This window comes from Solanum tuberosum, unplaced genomic scaffold (genome assembly GCF_000226075.1).
Source record: "Solanum tuberosum cultivar DM 1-3 516 R44 unplaced genomic scaffold, SolTub_3.0 scf00048, whole genome shotgun sequence".
Lineage (NCBI taxonomy): Eukaryota > Viridiplantae > Streptophyta > Magnoliopsida > Solanales > Solanaceae > Solanum > Solanum tuberosum.
The window spans coordinates 264,528-289,131 of NW_006238976.1; the positions used below are offsets into that span (position 1 = coordinate 264,528).

The following is a 24,604-nucleotide window of genomic DNA, read 5'->3' on the forward strand; positions in this document are numbered from 1 at the left end:
GTTGTAGCATTTTTCTTTGGGTGCAAATGTGTAAGCAACACAGAGAAGATAATTTCAATGTTGATATTTCATTTATGATCAATGATGTTAATTGTTAAAATTACTCTAACTTACAAAAATATATTACTCGTAATTCAGTCCATCTTTTATTTTGGTCGAAATGCCATGGAGAATATTTAATTTCTAAGGTTTACATTTTATTTCCCAGTTAGATTTAAAAAATGAAAGATCAGTTGAAACTCTGGGATGAAGAAATTATTATTAGTTCAACCATTTTGAATGTAAATGCTTGCTATATTAAAAGCTATCAGCTTTACATTAATTCTGATTAATTTATTTTAAAAAATATGATATAGTGCATATACTAATTATATGCTAATTACGACCATCAAATCGTAAAAAAGTCAGCTTATCATTTATCAAGCATACAATTTTCCTTCATTCAGTGAACCAAAAGAAAATCGTGTTAATAACGTGAAAGAAAAAATATAATAATGCAGGACACATTTTTTGAAACGCATGAAACACACAATTGGAAATTATATTACACGAATTAAAATATTCGATATAGTAATGATGTAGTAGTATATAACTTAAATTCTTAGGTAAATAAAAATCGAGATCGTACACCGTAAATATCGTCCAGTAATTTATGTGAATAATTATATATGTATGTCTACGTCTACGGACAAGGAAATTCCACATATATAATGATAAAAATCAAAATATTGAACTGCAAACGAAAACTATTTATCTGTACAAAAGTCCAAAAATATAATTTTGGTTGGAATTTTGTGATATCGACAATCTATCTCAAACAAATTATTGTTAAATTGACTTATAGAAAGAAAAGGAAAAAAAAAATTGTATACCAGTTTTAGAAGGAAGTTAAAAGAGTAGTATGTAGTTTATTTTCTTTTTTCAGAATACTAATTGATTCTATAAAGACAAGAAAATATTATTTGAAAAAGCAAATGGCACGCGTCTTTGTTCTTAATATATATATATATGTTGTTTAAGTAATATTGCTACATCCAAGGAAAAAAATTGAACTTCATATAAACAATATCTTGTACAATTTTTTGATGATCTACGAAATCTTGTTTGACATGTGAAATTTTGAATTGACTTTGAAGGAAGAATTCACTAGTACCACTAGTATACGTTCTTTTTCTTTTCGAATTTTCTTATTATCGATGTTAAATGAACTTCAATAAAATTAAAAATATTCATATAACTGATTTTAATTTTTAATTTGTTTAAGATTGAAGCGTAACTTTAATTTCTCATAATCTCTTATGTTTGTGTATATAAACACATCAATTATATACTTTTTACCACCCTATTCAGATAAGAACAAAAGAGTAAACGAGCTCAGTATATATTTAATTATTATTCATGGTCCCTCTACTTGTAGGGTGGTTCGAGAAGGAACGAGAAAAATCCAAATATTCAAAAAGTCCTAGTATAGGAAAAAAAGAGGAAAAGAAATTAAATAAGCATGGATAAGCTCTATTGGATTAGCTGGAGGATTACAATAGGATGTGCGTTTCCTTATCATGGCCAACTCATCTACTTCCGATCGATCTATTCGAGGCTAATTAAGATTTCAATTAAATTTTACTATATACAAAATATTAAGTAGTAATTTCTTCTCATTATTCAAGTCTTAGTAAATAAAGTTATTCTTATTTATATTTGTTTGTAAGAAATAATTATAAACATCTTGTAGAATTAATTGAAATGCATGACTCGAACACCACAATTATTGTTATTTTTTAAAATGCCTCACCTAACTTCTATGAAGAAGACGTTATCCGTATAACTTGGAACAAGAAAAAAAGACAAAAGAAATAGGATGTCTATTAGTACAAAGAAGATGAATCTGAGCCAGATAAAAAGGCACATGTTAATCTGAATTTTGCAAGTGCTAAGGTTTTTGTCCATATTGTGAGTTTAGTCTACCCCACTTTGATAAATACAATTAAGAATGACCAACAACTTATAATTAGGTGCTTCCCACTTCCCATTAATTCCCTAATTGATTGTCATCATCTTTATCTCTTCCACAACAAATATACCTCTAATCGGGATTATCCACTAAATGAGTTTTTACACTTTTAAGAATGTTGTATAATACAAGCAAGCACAAATTTAGTTGACGACTCCACCTAGGGTTATTATATTGTCCTAAAACGTCACATTTTTTTTTTTCATTCAAAAATATCATTCATGCCGAAAAGTGATATATTTGACAACCTTTTTTAATGACGTGACACCTGATTTGATTTTTAGAGGAAAAAAAAAATAGAAATGATAAAACCCAACCTGTTTTAACCAAAAACCTCCCATCCGACCCAATACTATGCATGTATAACAATGAGGCAATACGGATTTCCATATATGTAGAATATAGTATTTAGTAAAATTTTACACTTTGTTTGAACGGTTGTTACGTATTATTTCATAATATATCGTATTATGATGTATTATATTATATTATATTATATTATATTATATTGTATCATACTATTTTAATGAATACAATGTTTGGATAGATTACATCATTCTCCGTTGTTAGTTATATAATGTCACACATCCATAATTTGAATGATAAATGTACCAAAAAAGAAGGGTACGGGACTACGGGTAGAGTTACTACGAAAAGGTATGATAAAAAATAAAATATAATTATTAAATAATAAATAAATACAAAATGAGAAGAAAATCTTAAGGTAACACTAAATCAGTTGTTACATGAAATCGGTCTTTTTGTTTTGTTGCTATCTAAGATGAATTTAAACAATGCAATACAACAGAGTTTAAGTAACAATCAAAACAAGCATTGTATTTAAACTAGCAACACAATTCAATACAACAGATAACAACCATCCAAAGAAGGTGTTAGTCTCAACTAATTCTGCCGAGTTAACTCCATCTTCAATGAGGAGCATAGAATTGCAGTTACAGTTACTAGAGTACAACATCGACCACTTCGCAGGCCGTAGCAATCTATAAATAGAAAATTTCCTTAAGGGATTGTTCTTGACTAGCTTCACCAAACAACACTATGACTTATACAATTCTTGGATGTGTGGAGGATAATCAAAGAATAGGCTCCATGTTGCAGAGCATGAACTCGCCAAAATTTGACGATTTATGATACATACATTACTGTCTCATCAGACAGTGCTTGATATGTGCCTATATCAAAATGATGGAATATTCTAATTCGACACCTTGTTGCTATACCTCAAGGTGTTGGAATCTTTCAGTAATACCGTTGTTCATAGTCTCCTGATTACTAGCACATGCAGCTGAAGCAGATTTATCATGTTCTATATACTCCAAGAAGTCCATCACATGTGGATCAGTCCATGGGCATCCTCGTGGTGCTTCCGGACCTGCCACCCAACCAAGATGGCCTCCTTTAGGGGTTACAATCATCATACAGTTTGAGTTCTCCTGAGGGAACAACACAAAGCTTAGCTGCAATGTATGTCTTCAAGCACAAACTAAATACATTGTGCATGCACTCATACAATTGAACAAGAGGCAGATCCAGGATTTGAACTTTATGGGTTTGCGATTTTCTGAACCCATAGTTCATTTGATTTTCTGCTTCACAACATATTATTTGTCCCTATCTAATGTTTTTTTAACACGTATATTGGGGTCTCAGCTGAAGCTACTGGATTCAGTTGAACCCCCTCACTATTTATACTGTAGATTCTACCCCTGAGTTGAGCCTCCTATAGTGGTCTCAAGTCTCAACTTATCATGTGATGACTTCTTTATGCCAACAAGCTAAAGGCACTAAGACACTACTCCCTTTGTCCAATTTATGTGGCACCACTTGATAAATGAACTTCAATTAGGGTATCAAACCCAAATCAACCTACTTCCAGAATGCATTTGTTTCAAGTGTTGATTACAATTTGTACTAGGGCTTCTTTAACACCTTAGGGATCAAACGAACAATGCGAAGGTACACTTGAAACTCAATTCCTACAGCAATTTGGCAGACTATCTAGAAGGAAAAGATTCATCAAACTTTTAAGGAAAAAAGAAAGCGTAATTATCCTTAAACATAGGTTGCACTGTAACTACTGGGTTGTAACCCCTCTTGCCAGCATCTTCTTATTGCAGGCTTGTATCAATAAAATTTCACTCGACCTATCAACAACAACATACCCCGTGTAATCCCACAGATGGGGTCATAAATTAGAGTATTCCATATTAATTTAGAGGATCATAGTCATTAGCCAGTCTTTTTTTTTTGATGACAAGGGAAACCCGCAGCCGCTACTCTTTGGGTGCGCATAGGGTAAAAACCCCCCGCTCCTATGCAATAGCTCGCAAACCACATAGGAGAGGTAACCCGCACTAGGCAAGCCTGGTGCGACGAGCTCGACCCAGAAGGCAAACCCCCTTTGCTTTCGCTGGCAAGGGGGTTCGAACTTGAGACCTCCAACACTGGAACGTCCCAAGCTCAAACCACTGGGCCACCCCGAAGGGTCATTAGCCAGTCTTTTTTTTTGATGACAAGGGAACCCCGCAGCCGCTACCCTTTGGGTGCGCATAGGGTAAAAACCCCCCGCTCCTATGCAATAGCTCGCAAACCACATAGGAGAGGTAACCCGCACTAGGCAAGCCTGGTGCGACGAGCTCGACCCAGAAGGCAAACCCCTTGCTTTCGCTGGCAAGGGGTTTCGAACTTGAGACCTCCAACATGGAAGTCCCAAGCGCAAACCACTGGGCCACCCCGAAGGGTCATTAGCCAGTCTTTTTTTTGATGACAAGGAAACCCGGCAGCCGCTACCCTTTGGGTGCGCATAGGGTAAAAACCCCCCGCTCCTATGCAATAGCTCGCAAACCACATAGGAGAGGTAACCCGCACTAGGCAAGCCTGGTGCGACGAGCTCGACCCAGAAGGCAAACCCCCTTTGCTTTCGCTGGCAAGGGGGTTCGAACTTGAGACCTCCAACACTGGAACGTCCCAAGCTCAAACCACTGGGCCACCCCGAAGGGTCATTAGCCAGTCTTTCTAGTGCACACTTAAAGATGCTCCCTCCAAGAATATCCACCTTCATCTTTTGTTCTAAAACTAATGTATGATGTGTGAAAATAGCCTTCTTCTATACTTTTTGAAGCACACAAGTTAAATTAGGCCAAATAACTCATCCAGAAACAATTTGATCCTTTTAAATAAGAAAACCAATAAGTCACTACTGGATCCTAACTTGCCTTTCCATATACCACCAAAGACATTTAATTTAGCTACACTCTTGAGACACATGCCAAGTCAAGAAGACATCCAGGTTGAGATGCAATATTATTAATGTATTAGATAAAAATGAGATGGAGTTAAGCATATTTTACTTTGTTGCCACTTGCCAATGTCTTTTTTCTTCATACTTAAAACATAATCCTTAAAATTGTTCCTTTGTGATTTAAGCTCTCAGAAAGTAAAATTGAATATTTTACTCTAATATGATTATCTAGCTTTTCCAATCTAGCAGACTGAGAGTATAACAAACTACCAGTGCTTCGCCTGACTGATCCATATAAATTATAATGAATAAATGGAGTCTGGAGACTATGAAGAAAACAAAATCTAAGGAAGTATCCTTGCTTGGTAAATACTTTGACAAACAAACAATAAGAAACTGCACGAATAACCAAATTTATTTATTTTTTTGGCAGAATTGCATATGCACATCAACAAACAATGAGAAAATATCAACAAAATAAAATGGGCTATGAGAATGAAGATAGTATCTACCTCAATATCTTTACGAGGGATTCCTCTGGCTGGAGCAATTGGATCATTTGCAGCCTCCACAAATAAAGAAGAGTAAGTTAACTTTGCATTTTGTCTTAGTTACCACTTACAGAGTCTTAACAAGCATAGTCCCTTTTTGATAAGTTGATTACGCAAAACTACTTCTATATTTTTTAGCCCTCTCTTTTCCCCTTCCTTTCTCTCTTTTGCTTTTCCTCCTTTCTTTTTTTTGAGGAGAGATGGAATTTCTTTAAATCACAATGAGACTTTTGATTATGTCATTGCAATATTCTAGACAAATTGTCTGTCTCCTATGAAGATCCGAGAGTCAAATATGGAGAAATGTGATTCTCTACTCTATATATCTTAGAGAGCAATAGTAGTTAGTGCAATGCTTTTCCTAGAATCTGGTCCCAATTACATTTCATAAAAATCCTTCGCATTTTATCTAGAAAAGTAACTCTTGTATTAAAATGAAAAGTGTGAAACGTCTATTTGATAGTAAGTTAACCAAATTGCATAAAGGTACATCTGTGATGTGGGAAAAATCCTACAACAGATAACTACAAACGTGTACTGTCTAAAGGAAACACAAAGTTAAACATATATTCTCTCTCAAGTTTCAGCTTTATTACATGGAATTTTAACTTATATGATATGATGTTCAGATTTTGTCCAAGAAGAGTTACACTTTAACTCTCCTGACCATGAACTGTAGACCTATAAATGGCGTCTGAAGTACGATAAATAACCACAAACAAAAAAGAACAATGGAGAGTAAATGGCTGAAACAAACTTACTTGGATACAAAGCAGAGGTGTGCAGACATTTGTAATGGAATCTGAGCTGCTCGAGTTAGAATAGTAATCATCCACAGACTTGAATCCAAATGAAACTGCAAAGTTGAAGGCAATTACTGATAAGTTCAGATGCAATCATATACAACTTTTTTATTACTACATACAAGAATAAATACCTCGTGTCAGTCCATCATCAAATTCTCTAACAGTTTTGGCATTGGCAGCTAATGATATATTAAATTCGCCTTCCATATCTTCAAACAGTAGAGCATGCCTATAAACAAGAGATCTAGTTTAAAAGAGGTAAAATGTATCCCGAGCAAAAAAGGAAAACTGAATTATGAAATTACTTTTTGAAAATTTTGCGGAGAGAATTTGCTAATGCTTTGTCATAAACATTGTTAAAGCCCTTATGGAAATCTTCGTCTGCAATGACCAAATTGAATGGATTGCACAAGGAAACAGCACCTGAGAGAAGGCAAGAATGAGATTCCTGCAATGAAACAAATAAAATATGAGAGATGGGCAGTACATGGACTCCTGCAAGTAGATAAATTGAAATAATGAACTCAGAGCAATGGATTGAATCATTGAAAGGTAAACACAAACCAAAATAACAACTCCAGTGAACGCCTACAGACTTGTGACCAATCAGTCGAGCACCCCCACCTTTATTGTGTCTAATTAAATTGACGGTAGATGCATCATTAAACAAATAAATCATTAGAAAGCAGTTTCTAAGAATTCAAGTACTCCATCCATTCCGACTTTATTACATCATTTGCCTATAGATTGTCTTTGAAAATACAAATAGTGCAACTGATAGGCAATATTGTTGAAGACAAATACAGCAACTGGTAGTCAAAAAAAATTCCAAGAGTTGTTTTGATCCAGAACAAAGAAAGCACAATGTTGACCCAGGACAAATGGATGGAGACAGCAGTGCTCAATTACCTACGCACGTATATAACCACAGCTACCAGATTATGGCATAACTTTACATGTCCATTCACCATTTACTGCTGACTCTCTCAGTAGATATTGACTGTAGAGTGACTCCAAAGATAACTTTCAATATAGTTAATAAAAAAAAATTCTAGTTCAATGAGTGTTTATCGAGATGTCTCAAGGATCTACTTGGGATAAAAGAAGGTAATACATGCTACTGTAACATTCCCTTCTAGTTAGTTTCTTAAGCAGCAACATTGAATTCCTTTTTATGTAGACTTAAATCAGGCTACAATGGAATGAGGTTTTCAGAAGGTCGGTCTCACATATCACTTGAACCAATTGAACTACTCAAAACACATTAAAAATAAACAAGAGTTTGGGGTGTTCAGAGGATGAAGAATCATAAGCCATATCGATGGAAACATGGGATAGCAGTTAATAAAGTGGAAAACCTTGGAGACCAAGGTTCAAATCCCAACAGAAAAAAGTATTAGGTGATCTCAGTGACTCAGTCTTACCATCTTCCTAAGTCTTGGTGGACAAAGTTACCTGAGCTTGTGCTAATGAGAGGTAGAAAATATCCGGTGGAATAGTTAAGATCGTACACGCTGGCCAATATACACGATCTTTATAAGAAAAATGGAACACCATTACTAGATGGTCTAATTATCAGAAAGCTCATGAAACCCAATTCCATTGACAAACATTCAGCTATACTAAGCACAAGAAATGATTGAGAAAAAGATAACTGGGACACAACTAAACATTTTTCCTCAACATACTCTATGATGTAATTATGTTAGGCGCTAGCATCCATATATAGAGTTTTCACTTTTTTCTCAATAAACTGTATGATGTTAGCCAGATCACTAATGCTCAGCAGAATTTCAGTACTAAATTTAAATATGCTAACAAGTTCACCATAGCATCATATTCATACCAGATATTCTTTAGAACAGCTCGTACTGAAGATGCAAGGTAGATCAGTACAAGGACAAACGGAAGAGGAACATTGATAAGCACAAAGTGAATTGATTGAGTTACCTGTCCCAAGTAGCGAACAAGAATATTTGCTCCAAGAGACCAGCCTATTGCATATAAATTTGCCGCTGGATAGCGGTTGCTGACATGTGCCACCACTTCATACATATCCCCAAGAAATGAAGCTGAATAGAACTGCATAAATTAGTTCAAAGGAAAGCATGTAAATACGAAAGAGGCAGCAACACAGATAAAGAAGGAGACAATAGAAAGGTTAAATTAGTTAGTCATTCCAAGAAAGCACAGAAATGTAGTTCTTTTATTCAGCATTTACTTTGTAACTAGTTTGTTTTGGTTGGAGGCCTAGTTCCTGATCTTGGAAATAGGTGCTCTTTAGTTTGTACTTGTTCCTTGATGGTATGGTAATATTTTACATTTGTTACCAAAAAAAATAAAAAATGAACAGATAACTTTTACACGGCAAAGATGATTGTGTTCGACATTACTTTGAAGAGGAAGAGTAATATCTTAAACTAATGTTTCACCTTAATTCGATCAATTCATGACCAGTTGTTTGTTTCCTCTTAACAAATTGACAAGCTAAAAAATCTAGAATACTTTGGCCAGTACTATTTGAGAAATAAAGCTGACCAAGTTTGGAAATTATGGAGTTAATTATTTTGTTTTATAAGTGAAAATGGGGCTATAATATGGAGCTATAATGATACTAATAATAATGGAATTAATTATCAGAAAATTCAGAAGTTCAATGAGGAGCTATAACGATAATCAAACTTAAGAAAGTCTACAGCACACATCAAGAACTGGGTAACAAAGAACTCCTTTCTATGCGAAAAATGGAAATACACATTGATTTCCTACTTTGCCTAGGACAGCTTGAACAAAAAGCTGTCTCTGATACTCTGGTATGAGCTAGATTGCGAGTTTGAAGGTGTATAGATGAAGAAAAGTATCCAGGACCAAAAGATATGGAAATTGAGAATTTAGAGATTATTATTGGAAATTCTTCCGTAGTTGAACTATAGGGGACTTGGAAAACCTTTCTTACTTGTTTCCGTTGACTATGGTTTAAATCCTTTTTGAAATCACTTGGTGAAAGAGACCGGATCATGTCAAGCAAGGGAGGGGAACCAACATTTTGTGAAGATAAATTTTTGAGCCCTTCCGAAACAAAAGTCCAAGTGAATATTATTTGCATAAGCAATAGATATAATCAACTTTAAAGAGTTTTAGTCTAATAATTGATGCAATGGAAGCAGAAACTTATACTTGGTTCATAAAGATCATTCTTTTAGCAATCATATGAAAATCAGATTTAAAACAAAAGGGCATCAATGCACTGATGCCAGAAAAAAAAGTACAGAAAATATACTGAGCCAGAAAAAAAAGAAGAAGCAAAATGGGCAATCATATAGATAATTGTTCTACTCGTTAGCTTTCTCCAGATACTTCTTCTTTTCTTCGTCAGTCATGAAAGCAGTGAGGGGGAAAGACTTTCCAATTCCTATAGGAGTTTTGAAGTGAATTTTGTTCTGAGCAGGATCCTCAATGCTCATCTCAACTATTGGCACCCACAGAAATAGCTGCTTACTCTTAACTCCAGTCATTTTCTTCATTCTTCCTTTCTCCACGTAGGCAGTGACCTCTGTGGCATAGCTAACTAGAGTTTTTGTTGCGACAAAGTAATGCTCGTATGGAGCCTTTTGTTTCATCCACACAAATCCAGTTTCACGAACACAGCCACATTCTTCAAGGTCCTTAAGAGCAAGGACACCCATGGGGAATCCCAACTCTTTCAGGAGCTCAAGAGAATGACTATAGCAATCTTCAACTCCATATACAATTTCTGCTCCTGCACGCTCATCTTGGCATGATGTTTTATCGCTGGCCATTTTGCAGTGGTATAAGATCGAAAAAGCTCTGTATTGCAAGGTGCAGCAATTCAGGTTATGGTGTGATGCTTAAATATACACAAAGCAGGAAGGAGAAAGAGAGGACAGAGCAAGGTTGTTGACTGGCAGTTGTGCAGAAGGGATCTAGTTGATAGTGTTGTTCACCTAACTAGTTGAACAAAAACTTCCCAAAAAATGGAGTCAAATGGACAGCACAAGATCAATCAACCGTCCACAAAAAAGGCTGCCAATTCCCATCAACTAACCATACCAACAATTATCTCTTCTTAACGAAAAAGTCTGATTAACAGATACAAACATTGGCCAAACTCCACCAAAAATCACATCAAAACGAATAGCACTATCAGTGGGGAAGAAATTAAAGATCAAATCTTTATTAATGTATCAATGAACCAAAGTAATGAAAGACCAAGATGAGAGTACCTGGGGAGTTGTCACAGGACTATCTCCACATCCTCTACTATTGAATACCACAATTCTCCAACCCCTATTTCTAGCTCTCAGCAGCATATGCCTCACGTACGAGTCATCGCTTCCCCCAGTCAGACCTGGCTGCAATTACTCTCATCAGATCAGTTCCATTCTATACACACACACCCTTACTTTTACAATCCAGAATCCAAAGCCAATGTGTGTGTCATACTGAAAATTGCCAAAAATTATTAGTCTCTATCAATAATGAAGCAATAGAAAGAAGACCCACAAGCAAAATGAGCAACGGGGAGTCGGGAGGTAAGCTACGATCGTCGCCGGATACCCAATCGAGAGCGACGGAGCCATCATCCTTAGTCCGCAAACACTCTCGCCGGAGACGAACGTCAGGAACGGACCTAAAGAAAGCTGCAAAAATAGTTTCTATATGGCGATTCCCAGCGACGATGGGATAAGGATTGTATGGATTATGAAGGGATTTAAAAGCAGAGAGAAACTTGTCTCGAGCTCCGCCTGTGACTTCTAGTGATGGATGAGGAACTTTGCCGTCCGACATTGCGGTGGCGCAGATAGTTTTAGAACGGCGGAAGGTGACGTGTCGGGGAGGGGAAGAATTAGAGAGGTTTTTGAGATGGCGGAAGGAGGAGGAGATAGGAGTGGCTGAGCCAATGGTGGCTCTAGCCATTGTTTGGTGGGAGCTGTCCCCACCGCTCACTCTGCTTTTTAAAATTGGTTTGTAGCTTGTTGAAGAAGATGGGTGGTGCTGACTGGTGCAGCTATAACAAATACTGTACATAAATATGGAGTGTAAGAACTAAAAAAAAATACGAATACAGCGAAAACAATATGTATTATAAGAAATAAGTAGATAATATGTGAATAATAATATTAGTAGTTACTATTTTTCTTACTTCAATATTTAACTAATTCTCGATATCTATATATTTTAAGTAGAATTGTATCCTTCATAATACTTTATCCAATTATTTTTTCTAATATTTTTTCGTCTATTTCTCCTCAAACTCATGATCAACCTCTTGCGCCTCTTCTTTTTACATGATTGAAACATTTCAATCTTGTTTCTCTCGTTTAGTTTATCACAAAGACCACTTTCACGTTATTCCTAATATCTAATATTCATTTCAACACGCTCATTAATCACTTTAATTTTTTAATGTCCTAAGTTCTTGATTTGATGCATCTATCTCAACAAAATGTTGTTAGAAATGCAGAATTAGAAGAATGGTCAGAGTGCTTTGTAAGTGTAAATATTTGATTTGTCTATGATACTACTGATACTTATTTATATTAAAATCAAAAAAGAAAATCGAAAGCAAAATAAGGACACAATTGACTTTACAAGAAATTATGGGTGAAAACGAATTTTGTTACAGTATACATAAAAGTTCATCGGGAAAAATATACCCCTCAACTTTGTCATTTGGAGCTGATATGTCCTTCGTTATGAAAAATGACTCATATATATCCTTACTGTTATACAAACGGTTCACATATACCTCTACCGTTATAAAATGAGCTAACATATACCCTTCATTTAATGAAAGTGAAAAAATTAGTTTTAAATTTATAGTTTTAAATTTTGATTTTTTTTAAAAAATTATTTAGGGGTATATATGATTTTTCTAGCAAATTTCAAGGTATATTTTAATTTTTTTCGGACATACATTATTTTTTGACTTCTTGATTATCATTATTTGAGTTTCTTATTCTTATTATTATTTTTTCACTCCTTAGTGTAAAGAAAAAAATTTAAAACTATTTTTTTTGGATATATTGTAATTTAGTTTTTGTATTTGAAGAAAAAAATTGAGTCATCTATAATAAATTTTACAAGAATATTAGCAAAACTTAAATAAATTTGACCATCAAAATAATAAATCTAAATTAGTCATTGAAACAAAAAAAATGTTTTAAAAATAATATATGTTTGAGGAGGATTAAATATACCCATATGGAATTATATATATATATATATTTTATTTTATTTTTAAAAAAAAAATTAAACTAAAATTAATTTTTCCACTTCCATTAGAGGAAAAGGGTATATGTGACCTATTTGTATAATAATAGGGTATATATATGCCACTTTTATAACGAAGATATATCACTTCTAAATGACAAAGTTGAGGTATATCATACCCTTTTCCCAAGTTCATAATATAAGGCTGCCTTCCATTGAAGTTCAGTAAATTTGTTGTAAACCTCAGAAGTCTCTAACTTTGCTGCTTTAGCCCAACCATTTTCTGTTTTATGATTTACTAGTCCTTATAATTTGCATCAAAACCAATTTTGTCACATGAACTTCGTCATTAGCTCGGAGATTCACATTCAAACAGATTTTCGCCATTGTTAACTCCTCCGCTGTTTATCACCATGTCCTCAACCGTCGACCAAACGGAATTGCAAAAAGAAGTAGAAGCTCCGGCCACCGTGACTGACCCAGGAGACACCGCGATCCTGTCGGGGGAAGCGCCAGCAGACGGTGCTGGAGATCCGAAACACGAGGAATCCAAGGAATTTGCTACCCAATCCGGAGATGTACAGTCAAACGATGCAGAGGCTTCAAAATCTGACGAGAAATTGACGAAATCCAACGAGGCGAGTGATGCAGATCCCAAGGCAAATGAGAGAGATATTTCTAGCCAGTCTGGAGATGTACAATTGAACAATGCAGAGGCCTCGGAATTGATCCGATCGAACAACTCAGATGATTCAGATCCCAAAGCGGATGAGCCGAAGGGTGATACTGTTGAATCTAATGAAACGGGAAGTAACTCGAAGCAGCTAAAAAAGGATGAAGGTAGCCGAACATTTACAATGAGAGAGTTGTTGGATGAATTGAAGAATGGAGATGCCAATGAAGATTCTGAAGCTGAAAGACGAGAAAGCGACACACCTCACAGGTTTGTGTTCGCTGGCTTCTCTGTAAAATGCAATGCACCTTTCAATTGCAGTACTGAAAATATCATTAATGTGTACTTATCAACTAAAAAATATCATCAACATGCTAGATTGAATCAGATGCTTCTGTTGTAAAAGTGCATTCTCGAATGTATAGCTTACTCATCCAAGTTAACTATAAGCTGACTGCCGATATGATCATGAATGAAGATAAATAAAAGACAAAGAAGAGTTTACTACAAAACTAGTTAATTGAAGAAGGTGATGTCTTGTCCGATGGTAGAATTCATCCTTGATTGTAAAATATACTCATCCAAGTTAACTGTCATTGATGCTAACGCAACGAAGTTCAGGTGGTTTTGATAAAAATGATCATGAACGAAAATATATGAAGCACAAAAAAAAATTGAGAGAAGAAGTAAAGAAGATTATAGTATAACAGACACAAAGGCAAGAAAACACACTCGCTTGGAGAAAATAACCATGAATGAAAGTAAACAAAACACTAACAAAATTTGACAAGAAAATGGACATGATTGAAGAAAATGATGGCTGGTTTTTTGAGTTATGACGATGCCAGCATCTGAATATATCACACCTTCTTGTTTTGACCACTGATATTGTTGTACATATAATGAAACACAAAAATAATGTCTAAAGCACAAAATGAATTCAAAGTATCTCGAGTGCCTAGATGGCATAGTCATGGGTTAAAAGCTGAAAGTTTGCCTTGTGTAATTCATGTTTCAAATCAGTTGAGGCTTCTGTTTTGATCCTTGAGAATAGATTCAGACACCATTTTCTGATAATAAGAGCTATACTTAACACCTCATGATGATGTAACATCAATCTAATCCCAAATTTGAATCTGAATTTGAAAGGGATAGAAGGATTATTAGTTCCATACTTCCATTTGATGTTAAAATAATAGCTCCCTATAGCTAAGTTCTCCAGAGATGTGACATTTGAAGGCATTTTGATTGCTTTAACTATGCAATCAATTTATTCAACCTATCATCTTTTGAGTAATCTCTGCTGTTTATTTTGAATCACTTCTACAACCACAAATACTTCAGCTTGACCTCAATACCTCATGACATCTACTGTTTTTTCGTTCTTTTTATTTTTGAACATTAAGAAGCCTATAACTTACATTTTCCTGTTACTTGTGAATTTGGTTCTCCAGTCAACAGAGCAGTCAGCAGCATGCAGAAAGTAATGCTGCCTTGGAGTTGATTAACAGTGTCACAGGTGCTGATGAGGAGGGCCGATCTCGCCAACGGATTCTAACATATGCTGCCCGGAGGTACATCTAATCTTTAGCACCATTTTAGTTATGGTGTTGCATATCTTAATTGGGCTTAGGCTGCATTCCAAATTCTAATTTCATGACAAGTTTTATGGTTTGTAAATCAAGAGGCCTCCAGACAATTCACTTTCTTCAAGGAGTCCGAGTCCCCTTTTTTTTATTTATTTGATAGGTAATGATTTTATTGAGATTTCTCGAATACTGAGTGGGTTCCGGGAGTGTAGATTTCAAAAGGCAAAATTCAGTTCCTCTTCAATCCTGTAATGAAAGTAGAAGTCTAACATGGTATCTATTTCGTTTCCACAAAACTTGACACAAAAGCAATTGTATCTATCTGATCATGCTTTCCTTCTTTTCTTCAGAATACTAATGATTTCTTTCACTGTAAAGAATCCACCATACAATTGAACTATGGTATTTAAATTTTGAACTTTACCAAATTCCTCCTCTGGTCCAGCTTATCAATATCTCCCTTATTGTCTTTGACATGGTCCATTTCACCTCAAATATATCCAATAGCATGCTCCATATCCAATTGATTAATTTACAGTGAATGAAAAGATGATTTGCATCTTCGTATTACTGTCATACAAAAACACCTGTTATAGATACAGTCCCCTTCTCTGTACTCTGTAGGTTGTGCTGGGTTAGGCAAGCCTCCTTAGCCACCAACCAAGTTACACATGCCAATTTATGGGGAGTTCCGTTTTCCATGACTTTTCTCCATGGATGATCTGAATGTGAGATATTTACCCCTTTAAAGTAGTTCGTGACTGGATCTGATAGAGTATTCACTGAGTGCTATGTGTAAGATTGTTCATATCAAAACATGAGAGTCAATTGAATATTTTGAAATGTTCTGCTAGGACCACAAAATGAACTGCTATCTTATGGGAGAAGAAGAAAAAAACTTTGAAGTATGAAACGACAGTTTCAGCATCTGTTCCATGTCTTTGTCAAGAATAGATTCTCATTTCTGTCAATGTGGGGTTTCTTGGTGACTTTGTTTATTTTCTCTTTGTGGTCTGGTTAATGCATTCTTCACTTTTGGGATTACAACAAGTATGTTGTTGTCGGTCTGGTTAGTGCATTTGTGCACAATTCTTGTGGGTCAGTTTTCTGAACTGCATAGAAACATTTCACATATTAAGCTTTGATTTCATGAAGGCCTATGTGAGTTCTGATCTTTGTACAGGTATGCTACTGCACTGGAGCGAAATCAAGAAGATTTTGATGCGCTTTATAATTGGGCACTGGTTCTTCAGGTAATTTGATTTCTCAGTTTTCTGGACTGATTGTCTTGCAATTTTCTTTTTGTCATCCTATGCAAGCTTTATCTAGGAACGACCTATAGATAAGGAAAAAGAATTTGAGAAAAAGTAATCCCATTATCTACTTATCAAAGGATCTGAATCTTCCTTCCATAGAAATTATTCATGGTTCAATAATTCTTAGTTTTGACTTTTCATGCAGGAAAGTGCAGATAATGTAAGCCCAGATTCCACTTCACCTTCAAAAGATTCTTTGCTCGAACAGGCATGCAAAAAGTATGAGGAGGCAACCCGCCTTTGTCCTACGCTGAATGATGTATGTATTCAAAACCTTTTAATAGTCCTTTGATTTTACTTTTTTTTACAATTCATTTATTTAAGATGTAAATTTGTGTAAATGTAATTGGTCTAGGCTACATTGTGATGTTGGATTAAGTAATATTTACCTGAAGATCAGAGTACTTTATATGAAAAGTCACTATTTATTGGCCTATGTTATGATCTCTCACTATTTCATACATAGTAGCGTTCTCTCTGATGATTTTCTTTTTGATAAAGCCTTTTCATTATTCTCCAGCAGCAAAACCCGCTACCTTGTACCAAATTGCAAATTTAATACTGTATTGTCCACTTCCATTGAAGTGCATCCACTGACATTGAGTTGCAGGAGCAATTCATATTGCTTGTAGAAGTTTCCTATCCTTAACATTGGCATGCACCCACCCACACATGCGCACACATGTGCACATATATATATATATATACACTATGACATGGTATGGAAGTTTGGTAAAGATTTCTTCAGCTGCTGAACTGGCTTTTCCTTCTTGTTTTATCTCTGTCTTGTTCCTATTTATCTCAGGCTTACTACAATTGGGCCATTGCAATATCTGATCGAGCCAAAATCCGGGGTCGTACAAAAGAAGCTGAAGAACTTTGGAAGCAGGTATTGTTAACTTTATTCTGTTATTTTCTCTCATTTCCTCATGGGCGAAAAGAGTCTGTTTGGTCCTAATAGATGGAGACATCTTTCCTCATCTATGTTTCTATGTTCTGTCAATAGATGTATCACCTTTGCAAGAGCCATGGATGAAGATATTGAAGTTATTCTGATTTTTTTTTTATATGTAGAAGTTATTCTGAATTATTGTCACACTTGAACAACCACTTTGGTATCATTTGCCTTATTGTTTCTTTGTTACCTAATTGAGGGATGGTTTGGTATCAAGAAATTAGTTTCCTGTTTTAAGTTTCAGAATGTGGAAAAGAGAATTCAAACGATGGTGTTGTAACTGTTCCTGTTCTAGATACATCTTTCATGCATGCACACAAACACAAAAAAGAAAGAAAAAATGTGTCTCTGCTTTATCTGTTCCCTATTCTTCTCAACATCCTACATTACTCTTACCTTTATCCCCCATCCTCAATACTACCACTCCCACCTTCTCCCCAACCCCAACCCAGTTTTCGTCACCCTATTCGTACGATTTCCTTCCCATATGTTTTTTCCTCTTCATCTGTTGCTGTCGCCCTTTCTATCCTCTATTGCTGTTCCACATCATTCCCTTCTCCCACCTCTGAACTACCTTTCCACGGCTCACTAGCATGTTCGTCCTTTTCTGCTTTCCAACTTTGTTCAAAAACTGCTTTTAATCCTGCCAACGTTCTTTTATTTGGTTGTAAAAATTTATATAAGTAGAGAAGATGTGTTATTTTGATATTTCTAGAAATAGAATACAAACATAATTTTTATACTTTGATTGGCAACTTATGATTTCATGAGAACAATAAAACTCGTCCTTATTCAAAAAACTTTTCTTATTCTTTTAAATTTTCAGGCAACAAAGAATTATGAAAAGGCTGTCCAGCTCAATTGGAACAGTCCACAGGTAATTTCTAATCTAGTTTAACTAACCGTAATAGTGGCTATCTGTCCCTGTTTTTTCCTTACCAGACTATAGTTTTTTTGAATGCTATTTTTGTGAAGGCTGTATTATCACAAATACAGATATTCTTCTGATTTTTCCTATTTGTTAGTACAGAGGCCTTGTTATTTCTTTGGGTATACCAATTTACCAGTATATCAAATAACTCTTTCTAAAGGATGCAGTTGTACTATATCTTTTATGATTAACATACCAGCTTATTAATCTCCTTTTGTTTTTTTTTATTTGGAGGTCACATAATTGATCTGCTTTTGTCCTGTAGTTGTGGTTTTTTATGTTGAACAATTTTCTATATGTTATGCTAGTGAATTTAGGTTTAAGGCTAAGCAGACGTTGGCCTTCATTTCATATGTATTTTGCTGCTTTTCTTTTGCCTGTATAAAAAAAAATTTGCTGCTTTTCTCCTGAGATGCATTATTTTACCTTCTATTGATCTACTTTTGATCTCTTGTCCTTATGAGTTTTTCCTACTCTAATGCCTTTGACTGTCATTCCAGGCATTGAACAACTGGGGACTTGCCCTGCAGGTATATTTACTTGAAAAAACCTATTCTGGACAATCTTTTCTAGACTTCAAAATATTGTTAGTGTAGTTTATGTCATTTATAGTTCCTGAATTTTGCTGTGTATTTCAGTTTGCTGAATGAAATCTGACCTTATGCTTTTCGAAATACATCCAGGAACTCAGTGCAATTGTTCCTGCAAGAGAAAAGCTAACAATTGTCAAAACAGCGATCAGTAAGGTACTGGTGTTATTCGACACAGAGCCTAAATATGAAGAATAAGCTGCAAAATCATTTAGGTCCAGTAGTTTGGTAGAATTCTAAAAAAATTGTTTATATAATTTTTGTTTATGCTCACACGTCACTCATCAATTCTTATGAACTTGCAGTTTCGTGCAGCAATCCAACTGCAATTTGATTTCCATAGAGCAATCTACAACCTTGGAACTGTTCTGGTGGGTTTAACATAATTGCTCCTTCTGGCTTCTGTACTTGGGAGAGTGTTGATCATTTACAGCAACCTCCTCCTTTTCAAGTGAAAATTGAAAAAACTTAAACAATGTGAAAGGACAAAGTGGAAATGATGATAACCTTCTTTTTGCACCATTCTCTTGCAGTATGGATTAGCAGAGGACATGTCAAGAACAGGGGGAGCTGTTACTGCTAAAGATATTTCTCCTAATGAGTTGTACAGCCAGTCTGCGATTTACATTGCTGCTGCACATGCACTTAAACCAAATTACTCGGTATGTCATTTATATTTGAAATATATGATTCCACTTTATCTCCATTATATTTCTGTTTGTATAAAAATTGGTTGTGATGATAAGGGGAAAGAGTGCAGTGGAGATATTGAGTAAAGTTAGAAATACGCCATCTTTAATCCGTGCCTTCCCTTCCAATTTCTTCAAACTAATCTACCCCTGACATGGTAACTGTTGGTGCTGGTGTCACTATCACTTATTAACTCTATACTCTGGTTTGGCTAACCGTATCAAAAGAGATTAAACTGTGTTCCCTGGTGATACACATTGCTTGTAATTCAAGATTTTAATCATAATTCTGCTATCTTGTGAAGGAAAGTTGGCATCAGCAATCCAGTGGCTATTCTTCTGTTTTAACTTGTTGTGCCCGCTTTCTCTGTTGTCCTCATTTCAGCTGTCTATTGTTATGCAGGTTTATACAAGTGCCTTGAAGCTTGTGCGATCTATGGTATGTATTATTTCTTGGATCCTTTAGTCTCTGAATAGTCCCCCTTCTTATTTTGTTGTATTTGTTTTATTACGCTTAAAACTTAGGAGTATATTTGAAATTATATGCAGCTAAAGAGAAGTGCACCCAAACAGGAGATAAAACTTATTTTTTGATAGATTTGAAATCCTATAAGAATCAAAATGAGAGTTTCGTTTATCTTTTTAACAATATAGATGAGGGGAGAAGGTTTCCATTCAAAAAGAGTGGAAAGCATTTTGGCAAATCATGGAATAACAATTTTTCATTATGATGATCAAAATTCAAAATGGTTGAGGGCTTTTATATGAAAAATCAAGTAATCCTTCTTTATTAGTATATTCAAGGGAGCTCTTTAGTATGGCAAAAGCAAAAGGAGAAGGGTCAATGAAAAGTTGGTTTCACCTCTTAGACTAATCTCTCTCTCACTCTCTCTGGTCGTTGAGAAAATAGAGAACAAGTTTTTATTTTGCAACTACATAGGATAATTTTGTAATTCTAATTTTAATCATTACTAAGTTGGATCCCTTCCCTTTCTTTATGAAAAAAACCTCTTGCTTTGCCGTCAAATATCATTTGCAGTAGTCTAGTGAAACAAGTGCTCTTATTATGTAATAGTTTGATTATTGAGATAAGCATGTGTTGAAGCTTTTTCTTCTTTGGGCATATTTAATCTTACTAGGCATGTAAGTTTGTCAAATAATGCAATCAAGTTCTAAAAGCACTTCTCTGTTTCAGCTACCTCTGCCCTACCTAAAGGTCGGATATATCACTTCACCACCTGCTGGTAGTCCACTCGCACCACACAGTGACTGGAAGCGTTCTCAGTTTGTTTTGAATCAGGAAGGGCTTCAACAGGTGAAAACATTCCATGCCTCTGTTTGTTACCAATAAATGCACAGTATTTTTATGTACACGATCCTGGTTCTTTTTTTCTTCACGGAGAGTTTAAAAGTCTAGCTCCATATGGAAACCTGTCTTGCATTCAAATTTTTTCATGCTATGAGGTTTCTCCACAATTATAATAGCATAGCTAAATTAAGCTAGCATTTGGCCATAGATTTTCCCAAATAATTTTGGGAAATCAGATTTGGATTGAAGTTTCAAAAAGTTTTTGGACACATGTCACCTTTTTTTTTTTTGAAAAACATGAAACATGACTTATACCCATAAGTTCTAAAAACTAGCTAAAATATCCATAAGTTCGGCACAAAATTATCATTTTTATAATAAACTACATAATACATTATCCTAAAATCATAATACAATATTTTAATAAAAGTTACTAATAACACAATTACTAGCTACTATAATTCGTCATATTAAAATTAGTTACGAAGATCCATTAGTGAAAAGCTAAATAATAACAACAATACTAACTAGCTATTCAATATAATCTTTCCACATTCTACGAATAATCTCTTCACGGTGAGCATGCATTTCCAGATCAGATGACTGAAAAGGGTAGATAGGAATTAGTGGGGGTCATAAATCGATGAGCTTTTTTATAAAATATCAAAGTTTAGGGTAAGTTTTAAAATTTAAAAGGATATCATTAGCTATATTTTGGTCCCAAAACAAGTTTTTAGTAGATTTTGGGATTTGGTTTTCAAAATTTCACAAGAAACTAGACAAATTCTATGGCCAAACAGACTTTGCCAAAAAAAAAATCTGTGGTCAAATGGGTCCTAAACTGTTTTCAACTATGGAAAAGTATGACCAGATCACGTGGTTGGACCTTAGCTTATCATTATTTGCATGATCCTTTTGAACTTCTAACCTTGCATATCAGTTATGTAAAGCTACCATGTCACAGGTTTGTGACTATTTGCATTTGCTATTTTGTCCTTGTCATCAAGTTCTAGTCTCCCACTTGAACTGAAGAATGCTCTATTTCCCTAAAGGTCAACTTTAAATCCATTTGATGCACACAAAGTGATATGTTCTTCTTTTAGATCGATCAAGTAGATGACAAGATATTTTTGCCTTTTAGTAGTGATGAATTGTGTGACCATTTCATCTAAAAGCTTAAGTTGTTAAAAAGAACACATTTTCATGTTCTTAGTTATGACTTCAACACGTTCCTTCACATGCTACTTTGTTTTTGTTTCATGGCCAAGCACATGAAAATTCTTTTTGATAATAGGTGGCAGTGAGACTCGAGCATAGGAGATCAACCTGTTCTTATACCATGTTGAAGTGTGACCAACTCATCTAAAAAGTTTCAAGCTATACCGAAAGAGAACACATTTATATTCTTAATTACGTCTTCAACATGATGGATCTGAATGTTCTTGCATGTCTAATTTGATACATAATTGTAGCTTCCTTACTAGTAATTAACTAATTCCTTTTCCTGCTTGGACAGATCAGTAAAGTTGATCAAAGACACATGTCAAGTAGCCTTTCATCAAATTCAGCAGATATGAGTCCTAGTAGACAAGCAATTAAAGTTGATGTGCCAGATATCATCTCTGTATCAGCCTGTGCAGATCTTACATTACCACCTGGTGCAGGCCTCCGTATTGATACGATTCATGGGCCAGTTTACATGGTAATTCTTCGTGCTTTCTCAACTTACATTTTCCACTTAAGATGTCTCCTGCGGCTACTTCTGATAGTTATTTCAGCTCATGGATAAATATGCCTTAGAGAGCAGTAGAAATTTGATTGCTATATTCTCTATCTTGATGATAATCAGGGTCAGAACACAAATCCAGTCCTATGCAAACCTATAAATTGGAGACAGCAGTACATATGTTTCTTAATTATTTGAGACAGTCATATTCTCTGTCAACACGGCCAATGAAAATTACAAGTCATTTATGGATTATTTTAAAAGGAGGGTGACTAGTTATAATTCATCAACAAAAGCTAATGTTTTCAACATAGGGTGTTTTGATTGCTTCCTTTAGAAGATGATTTGATATTCTTAAAGTCATTGCCTCCTTTGCAAAATGGGCCCATCCTTTCATAGTGCCTTTGCCTATGTGTTTGGAATTTATGGAATATTATTGCCATCAAGCCCGGACCTACCCTTCACTGTCCTTGACCTGTTTGCTGTGATGACCCACTCACCTTTCTTCATCTTGTGATGGAAATTTGGCTATCGTTTAGGAATGAATTGACTTTTATGATCTATCTACGTCCACTTTTATTATGTTAAATCTACTTTTCTCTCTATGGTCATAGTGAGAAACCTTCCATGATTGTAATGCCCTTCTTCCCTCTCTTACTCTCATGCCACAAAAAGGCTTACTTTGGTAACATCTAAAAACTGTATTTGGGTTGTCTTCAGATATTACCTTCTCTTTGAACAGACCCATTTGTCATATCTTTATCAGTTTATCTCACTTCTATCCCACTCAATTACATTTTCACTCTGGACTTTCCGAGTTGGAGATTATTACGTTTAGATAGGACTTGTTTTCAGGTTTGTACAAAGATGTTGTGGTAATTTTGCAAACTTTAAGCTACTGTTACAGATGGTGCTATCTACATTTGATCTGTTCAGAAAACATATAAAATGGTTTCCCAGAGGTGAACATGAACATTGTGTGCAGATCGTCATTCTCCTTATTCGTGAAACATAATTCATTAGTTTTATGTTCTCCATGAGTTCCTTCTTGTAGGTGAAGGGATGAGAGTGGGAAAACGAAGTTTTAAATATGTTCATTTTAAGATTACTCTATTGATTGGAACACCTCCTAAATTTTACATTCAGTTTTGGAGTTATAGTATTTTACATTCCTTGGAAAATTTCCTTTTGCATGATCTTGTGACATTCTTCTATTTCTCAGATTGCTGATTCATGGGAATCTTTGGACTGGTGGCTTGATGCAATTCGTTTGGTTTACACGATAGGTGCAAGGGGCAAGAGTGACGTTTTGGCAGGCATCATCACTTCATAAGCTTTTTGCATGTAACTATATGATCAACCTCAAAGGTGGGATTCCTGCTCGAGAAAAGCCTGATTTATTAGCCTCTGGAGTCTGTTGCTAATGTACACTTGTATATTATTTGATTTTTCACATGAAATGAGGTTCATTGAAGTTCCTCTTTTAAGCGGACGTATGTCACAGGACTACAGATATTTGAGCTTGTACTGATGATGTTTCATAGATGTGGATTAAGGAAGAGACTTTTTTAATTAAATTCTTAGAGGGTTCTTCTTGTGATCGTCTATCGAGTTGATTTGCTTATTTAAATTGAAAGAGGAAATGCTGCATAGCTGTTTTAGTTATGCATTTGGTAAGGATTTAAGATATATTCAGAGACATTGTAAACACGATTGATCCTTAATCATAGCAAGTTACTTACCATTTCTTAGGTTATTCATGCTTTTTTACTGTAGATACCTGCAATTGACTTTTAATTAATCTGATAGAAAACAAAACACACATACAAGCTAATGAATGCAAGCTTGACACACATACTTATGCCTAAAACATGGTTAATTAATGTGTACTTTCAATGTAATTTCCCTCACCTCTCTTTCTAACGTCTTATTCTCTTTTCTCTCTCTCTCTCTCTCTCTCTG

General features: G+C 35.0%; 3 protein-coding genes across 4 annotated transcripts; 1 reads left to right on the forward strand and 2 right to left on the reverse strand.

The window, feature by feature from the left end:
* Positions 1 to 2,827: 2,827 nt before the first annotated feature.
* Positions 2,828 to 11,719, reverse strand: LOC102590387 (embryogenesis-associated protein EMB8). 2 transcript variants are annotated; one of them, XM_006343724.2, is made up of 8 exons: positions 11,155 to 11,719; positions 10,875 to 11,003; positions 8,581 to 8,712; positions 6,936 to 7,078; positions 6,762 to 6,859; positions 6,586 to 6,680; positions 5,786 to 5,839; positions 2,828 to 3,465 (listed from the first exon to the last, which is right to left on the reverse strand). In XM_006343724.2, exons 1-8 carry the CDS (start codon positions 11,677 to 11,679, stop codon positions 3,247 to 3,249), a joined length of 1,395 nt encoding a protein of 464 aa, XP_006343786.1. In that variant the 5' UTR covers positions 11,680 to 11,719; the 3' UTR covers positions 2,828 to 3,246. The 2 variants fall into 2 exon arrangements, with proteins under 2 accessions (XP_006343786.1, XP_015162599.1); XM_015307113.1 differs by having other exon boundaries at positions 3,267 to 3,404.
* Positions 9,780 to 10,957, reverse strand: LOC102590070 (uncharacterized). The gene is made up of 2 exons (XM_006343723.2): positions 10,875 to 10,957; positions 9,780 to 10,458 (listed from the first exon to the last, which is right to left on the reverse strand). The coding sequence occupies exon 2, from the start codon at positions 10,428 to 10,430 to the stop codon at positions 9,963 to 9,965; it is 468 nt and encodes a 155-aa protein (XP_006343785.1). The 5' UTR covers positions 10,431 to 10,458; positions 10,875 to 10,957; the 3' UTR covers positions 9,780 to 9,962.
* A 1,393-nt stretch (positions 11,720 to 13,112) lies between the features above and the next one.
* Positions 13,113 to 24,398, forward strand: LOC102590733 (uncharacterized). The gene is made up of 14 exons (XM_006343725.2): positions 13,113 to 13,807; positions 14,992 to 15,111; positions 16,310 to 16,379; positions 16,588 to 16,701; positions 17,248 to 17,331; positions 18,224 to 18,274; positions 18,829 to 18,858; positions 19,012 to 19,074; positions 19,224 to 19,289; positions 19,452 to 19,580; positions 20,011 to 20,046; positions 20,803 to 20,922; positions 22,433 to 22,618; positions 23,865 to 24,398. Exons 1-14 carry the CDS (start codon positions 13,278 to 13,280, stop codon positions 23,973 to 23,975), a joined length of 1,710 nt encoding a protein of 569 aa, XP_006343787.1. The 5' UTR covers positions 13,113 to 13,277; the 3' UTR covers positions 23,976 to 24,398.
* The last annotated feature ends 206 nt before the right edge of the window (positions 24,399 to 24,604 follow it).

Coding starts and splice junctions, on each gene's coding strand:
- LOC102590070 (XM_006343723.2), bottom strand. CDS start 10,430: ATGGCCAGCGATAAAACATCATGCCAAGATGAGCGTGCAGGAGCAGAA.
- LOC102590387 (XM_006343724.2), bottom strand. CDS start 11,679: ATGTACAGTATTTGTTATAGCTGCACCAGTCAGCACCACCCATCTTCT. Junction 11,004..11,154: donor CCCCGTTGCTCATTTTGCTT/GTGGGTCTTCTT, acceptor GAGTAATTGCAG/CCAGGTCTGACTGGGGGAAG. Junction 3,466..5,785: donor TCCCTCGTAAAGATATTGAG/GTAGATACTATC, acceptor TTGTTCCCTCAG/GAGAACTCAAACTGTATGAT.
- LOC102590733 (XM_006343725.2), top strand. CDS start 13,278: ATGTCCTCAACCGTCGACCAAACGGAATTGCAAAAAGAAGTAGAAGCT. Junction 15,112..16,309: donor CTAACATATGCTGCCCGGAG/GTACATCTAATC, acceptor ATCTTTGTACAG/GTATGCTACTGCACTGGAGC. Junction 18,859..19,011: donor ACTGGGGACTTGCCCTGCAG/GTATATTTACTT, acceptor AAATACATCCAG/GAACTCAGTGCAATTGTTCC.